At 31.3% G+C, this 6,242-nt stretch overlaps 1 protein-coding gene across 1 annotated transcript; it reads left to right on the top strand.

Moving 5' to 3' along the window:
* The first annotated feature begins 440 nt into the window (after window positions 1-440).
* On the top strand, window positions 441-1,462 carry LOC109208179. The gene has a single exon (XM_019371233.1). It carries the CDS (start codon window positions 682-684, stop codon window positions 1,048-1,050), a length of 369 nt encoding a protein of 122 aa, XP_019226778.1. The 5' UTR covers window positions 441-681; the 3' UTR covers window positions 1,051-1,462.
* Window positions 1,463-6,242: the final 4,780 nt, after the last annotated feature.

Here is a 6,242-nt window from a genome sequence, read left to right as displayed (position 1 = left end):
ATAGAATATTCCCTTTGAGGACCCACAACAGACTAGCTGTTTCATCACTGCCCGATCTCGGCCTTACTGATGACTGTCCGACCTCGGCCTTATTGATGACTGTCCGACCTCGGCCTGCCCGACCTCGGTCTTATTGATGACTATCCGACCTCGGCATTATTGATGACTGTCCGACCTCGGCCTGCCCGACCTCAGCCAGTTGTCTCCGCGTGCCGAATTTCTCTGATCTGATTTTGACCCATACAAGCTCTATGGTCAAATTTCATTTTTCTTTTATTTCCCATATGGCCCCACTTTCATTAAATTAGTCGGTTTTGGCACCAGAAAAGTCAACAAGGAAAACTTCAGTTTGTTAAGTGTTAACTTCGCCAATTAGCAACAAAATTTCAACCCTCACACCCCATGTAGCGTACGCAATTTTTGAAAAATTAAGGCCACAGACCACACTTGTGTCACAATACCTCAACTAATTCGAATTAAATAACTCTCCTAGCTAGCTTGCCAACCAAACTATTTAATCCATCCTTGTTGCACTTAATAATTCTCTAGTACTAGTTCTTCCTTTCTTCATCTTCAATCTCTCTCCTCTCTTTTCTTCTATCATTTAATTACCCCGGCCAGTTCAAGAGATCTAGGAGCTTATTTTTCTTTAATTTTTTTTTGTTAATTTTTAATTTAGCCATGTTTAGAGCAATGAGTACACGAAGGGGCTATAAAGGATATGAGGAATTGATAAAGGAGGAGGAGCCGTCTGCTCCACTAGTAGTGCCAAAGTTGATCAGAAACAGAAGTGTTCCGGTAGCTAAAATCTTTAGTCCGTCAAAGAAGATGTCGGAGCAGAATTTTCCGGCGACTCCTCAGGTGAATAAAGAAGCGAAAAAGGCGAGCAAGATTCATCCAATATTCAGTCTATTTGAAACAAAGAAGAAGAAGAAGGCAACTGCAAGGCCTGAATTTTCGAGGTACATACAGTATGTTAGAGAAGGAGGTTTTGGAGATGTATTGCAGACGACTCCTCCAACTCCAACTCCAACTCCAACACGGCTGTAAATTGATTTAAGAAATTCGGTAATGATGATCATATATATGCAGCTTGATTTTGACTTTCTGGTATGAAAGATCATAAGAGTAACATTTAATAATTCATACCATGTGGTCTTAAAGTTCTTTACAATATATGGAGCATGATGATATTCTTGTCAACTGCATCTGATCATAAAAAGTAAAATTGTTGTCATAGATTAAGATCCTTGTCTTGTTTGTTCTCTTTATCTTCCTTTTTTGGAGATTCCGGTAAACTGTTGTAAATACAAAAGCTGATGTTGAAAATGTCAGCAAGACAAGATCTTTTATCAGAGGGAATTAAAAAATAAAAAATAAAGAGTAAAAAATCGAGAAGTGAAGAAGATTCAACATTTTATGTATGCCGTATATATATAAAAATAATATTTAATTTATTTTATATCGCAATAACATTGCGATGAATCCCTTCTCCCTAATGTTGACAATCTTACCTGGAAATTAATGTTGATACCAAGCAGCAGGTTGCTGGTTTTGCCTGCCGACCTGTTAGGTTTTTTGTTTTATATTTTCTTTTTATCTTTCTCCAAGGGAAGAGTTGAAGTGAACTGGGATAAAGTGTGGATCCGTCAACTTGATTACATAAACGAAACGTGGAAAAATATTCATTTTTCCTTCTTAATTTATATATTAAGGCCTTTGGAAAGTCACATGATAATTGGAATTAATGTAATTATTAAGGTAGTAAATCTAGTTATTACAATGATATATTTATTTGTCATAATGTAATTACAGTACTAGTATAGCATCCGGGCGGATGCGCGGACACTAATCATGTTAAATATTTGTTTATTCGAATTATGTGTCAAGCGTCTTAGAATTTCAACCTTCTTGATAAATATAGATAATTATTGGATATTAATTAAGAAACACTACATGAAAAAGATTAACCATTTCTCAAATTTTCTATTTCTAATTCTATTTTCTTTTTTGGTACCATTCTCAGCGGTGTCATTGGATCCTGAAAATAATCAGGAAGCGAAATAATAACTCATATTTATGGCAAAACAATCAACGGTAGACTATGAAGAATTCTTTGGAACGACTTAACTCTTGTGTTACTACTTGAACTCTTATTGGTGTGTTGATATCTTTCAAAAAATATTTCTATTTTAAAATTTCAGTTTCTAAAACTTATTTTTCAATAATAATTATTTTTATAATAATGGAAGTAAAAATATTATCCTTAATTCAAAAACTCAGTTTAGTCGGGTATCTAAAAATTTAAATAATTCTTTAGCCAGTGAATTTATTTTTTCCAGTATGACTCCATTTTGATATTTGACACTAACCATATACATCTAAGTTATTTGAATTATATGTAAATAACCTTAAAATTTAAACCTTCGATATAATTATAGATAATCGTTTTTTTATTTCTCACCCGGTATCCCGTACACACATTGGGGTCCGACTAATCCAGATTCGCGCCGGGAAGTCCCACATTAATGTTGGGGGGTAAAGCGCTCCCTAACAAAGGCGACTCCATACCCAGGGGCTCGAACTTGAGACCTCTGGTTAAGGATGAAGGAGTACTTACCACTCCACCACAACCCTTGTTGGTAGATAATCGTTAGATATTAATTAAGAAATACTATATGAAAATAAACCAATATTTTTCAAATCTCGTAGTGATTTTTTTTTGCACCATTCTTATTGGAGTCAGTGGAACCTAAAAATAGTCACGAAGCGAAATAATAACTCGTATTTAAATTAAAAAAAAATTAAAGGATGTGTAATTTATATATAATCCATATATAATATGTGTATAATCATGGATTGTCAGTATATCAACTATAAAAGATCAACGATAAATCTGGTCGAATATTTATGTAAATATTCCATAAGATTTCGGTTACTTGATTTCATCCATGATATGACTTATATTATAATAATTTAAAAATTCTCTACTAAAATTCAAAAATACCTTATCCTTTTATTTTTAAAATTACATTATATTATAAAAAATAATCACATTTTGAAATAATTTTTTTACATTTTAAAAAAAAAATATTTGGTGTCATACCATTTTTTTAAGAATATACTTTTTGTTACACTTGAAAATCGATATTGAAACTACCAATTAGAAATCAATATCCCTCTTATTGAAATTCGAGAAACCTTTCACATAATTTGGTGATTCAAAACTAATATTCTTCAACAAAAAAGTATTATACCCCTGCAATGTTGGCTTGCCTGCAGCTAAATGAAAATGTTTCAACTTATAACCTTCAATTCCTAAAAGGTGCTAAATTAAAATTAATGATAGTAATTGTATAACCAATATTTTATAATTTTTTTATGTCCATTTATACATTTGACTCTTCAAACAAACATTCTTCAAAAAGAAAAAGAAAAAATAACTTTTTTTTAATATTAACTCATTTTTGTAATGTTTCTTTCTACAACATGTAGGTTTACTTCGTTATATATGTAAGTAAACTTTTATTTGATTTTTAAACTCTTTTTTGTTATTTGAACAAACATAGACATGTACCCTATATATTATATTTATTTTAAAGAAAATTTGCTTTATTCAAGTCTAGCTATAGTGTTTTAAAGAACTATAATTATAGGGTTTTAGATGTAAAAGAGTTTAGAATTATATGAAGTAATTGTTTTTTCCCTTTTTGCCAGAGGCAAAATAGTATTTAAATAATAATAAAAAATTAACAAAAGTTCTAAACATGATTGCATATGATCATTAACTGAATTAAGCATGATAACATGATAACAAAATATAAACTTCTTTTTATTTTTATTTTTATTCAAATTTTAAAACTTTATCTATAAAATTTACAATCAACTTTTAACTCAAATTCATATATATATATATATATATATATATATATATATATATATGTATGTATATATATTTGTATTTGACTAACACAATCAAATATAGAATAAAGTACCATATATTATTGGTATTTATTTGCTTGCCACTTGGCTTAACCACAATGCTAATTATATTTGGTAACTTTATTCCTTTAATATATATATATAGATATAGATAATTACAATTGTGTTGTTTCGTTGTACAAGTGTAATTATACAGTTAGATTAAATTTTAAATAAAGTAATTATCAAAACTTAAAAATTTAAGATAATAAATATATGCCTATAAATTTTTATAAGTATAAATGATACTATATTTGGTATTTTTAGATGTATATTTTTCGTGAATATACATTAATTAGTAATCATATATTTAAACCTAATATTGTCAAAATAATTTATATATTTTTTCCAAATTAATAATATTTAGTTTAGACACTTACAAAAACTAAAAACATACATTTTGTAAGACAATCATGGAATTCATGTTTGATAAAATAAATTAATATTTATAAATATAATGTCATAACATTATTCAAATATTTGACAAAACTAATCTATCAATTCTAACTAAATAATGAACAGTGCAATGTGAGTCAATACTACTAAAAACAAGTAAATTGGACCCATGAATATAACATAATTTTAAAATCCGAAAAAAAAAGTTTAACATATGTCAAATTCTAGTATAATAATAGTAAGTTCCACTACAATTTTAGATTAGGAAACATAATAAGTTTATAACCACATCCAACAACGAAATTCCACTTTAATTTCATCACTCATTATATGTCAAGTTTGTTAATGACTCATTATTTCTAATATTAGGATATGTAGTTTCAAAAAAATAAAATAATAAAATAAATAAAATATGAAATATAAGCAGTTACATGAAATAACAAGAAGTAAAGGTAGAGAAATAAAAGATAAATTATGTAAAAAGAAAAATATATTTTAAAATTTTAAAATAAAATAAAAAGGAAAGAAAAAAAACAACCTTGTAATTAACAGTGTAGTTACCACCAATTCTCATATCCCTTTGAGAATTGGAGAATATAATTACACCCCTCCAATTACACCTAATTTCATATTGACAAAGTAATTACTTGGCGAAAAAAATATGCCAAATTATATAACTACACTCAGTTACACTCTAATTCAATTCCTAAATGACTTTGCAAACGGACTCTAAAAAGAATCTTTTCATTTTCTCCACTTTGTGCCACCGCCCTCTTTCCTAATTCTTAAGTTCCTATACATACGAAGTTACAAATCATGCAAAGAAAGTCTATTTTTTTTTTTTTTTTTGCTGTGAACAAGCATTTTTTTATTTATTGAAGATGAGTTACAACATAGAAGGTACGGAACGTAGAGTTCCAGTACCCGTTGAGTCCAAAAGTAAGTAGGGAAGTACAAAAGGTGGGGGGTATCAAAAAGTAGAACATCAGTATGCTGCGAGAGGCACAATTTCTTCCCATAAAGTGCTAGAGCATCTGCAACAGTATTACCCTCCCGGTAGATGTGGTTGATCTGTGGCACATGTAAGTCATGCAACATCAACCTGCAAACATGAAAGAGATGTGAGTATTTCGGGTTACCTTGTGGTAGCAGTGTGATAAGTACCTCTGAGTCGGATTCCACTGTGAGTGGTAGTAGTCTTTTTGCAGTAGCAAGTTGTAAACCATAAAGGAGGGCAAGTAGTTCTGCCTGGAGTACTGTGGTGTTATACAGGGGTTTTGAGTATCCAAAAATCCAATGACCTTGGTGGTTACGGATGACCCCCCCAATGCCTCCCTTGTGAGTTAGTGGATCATAAGAGCCGTCTATATTGAGTTTGTAATTTGGTGAAGGAGGCAACATCCATTTGATGCGAGTCTCTATGTGTGGTCGAGGATTGGTAATAGAGGAGACTAGATAGGTATATTCAGCCGCTTGGATAGTGATAAGTGAGGGATTGAGTAGTCGTGTGTCATGGTTAAAGAGGTTGTGATTACGGTTCAACCAAATGTTCCATAATATGAATGGGGCGAGAGTGCGTAGAGGGAGAAGGGGGAGAGGGTGGTGGGAGGAGGTGAGGTGAACGGATGTGTTGGAGGTGCAAAGATGTTTTAGCCAACTATCATAGTTGTGGTTTGGGATGGTGAGGCGGTAGTGCTGCCAAATATGAATGGCTGGGGGGCATTCAGTGAAGATATGGTGTAGGTCTTCGGAACTGTGTGAGCAGAAGGTGCAGTGAGAAGTGGGTGTGATGTTTCGACGTGCTAAAAAGCTTCGTGTTGGTAAAGCTTGATGGAGTAGGAGCCAAAGGAAGTGTTTGATCTTAT

The sequence above is a fragment of the Nicotiana attenuata genome, unplaced genomic scaffold (genome assembly GCF_001879085.1).
Source record: "Nicotiana attenuata strain UT unplaced genomic scaffold, NIATTr2, whole genome shotgun sequence".
Lineage (NCBI taxonomy): Eukaryota > Viridiplantae > Streptophyta > Magnoliopsida > Solanales > Solanaceae > Nicotiana > Nicotiana attenuata.
This window is presented reverse-complemented; position numbering and strand designations above follow the sequence as displayed.

Coding starts and splice junctions, on each gene's coding strand:
- LOC109208179 (XM_019371233.1), top strand. CDS start 682: ATGTTTAGAGCAATGAGTACACGAAGGGGCTATAAAGGATATGAGGAA.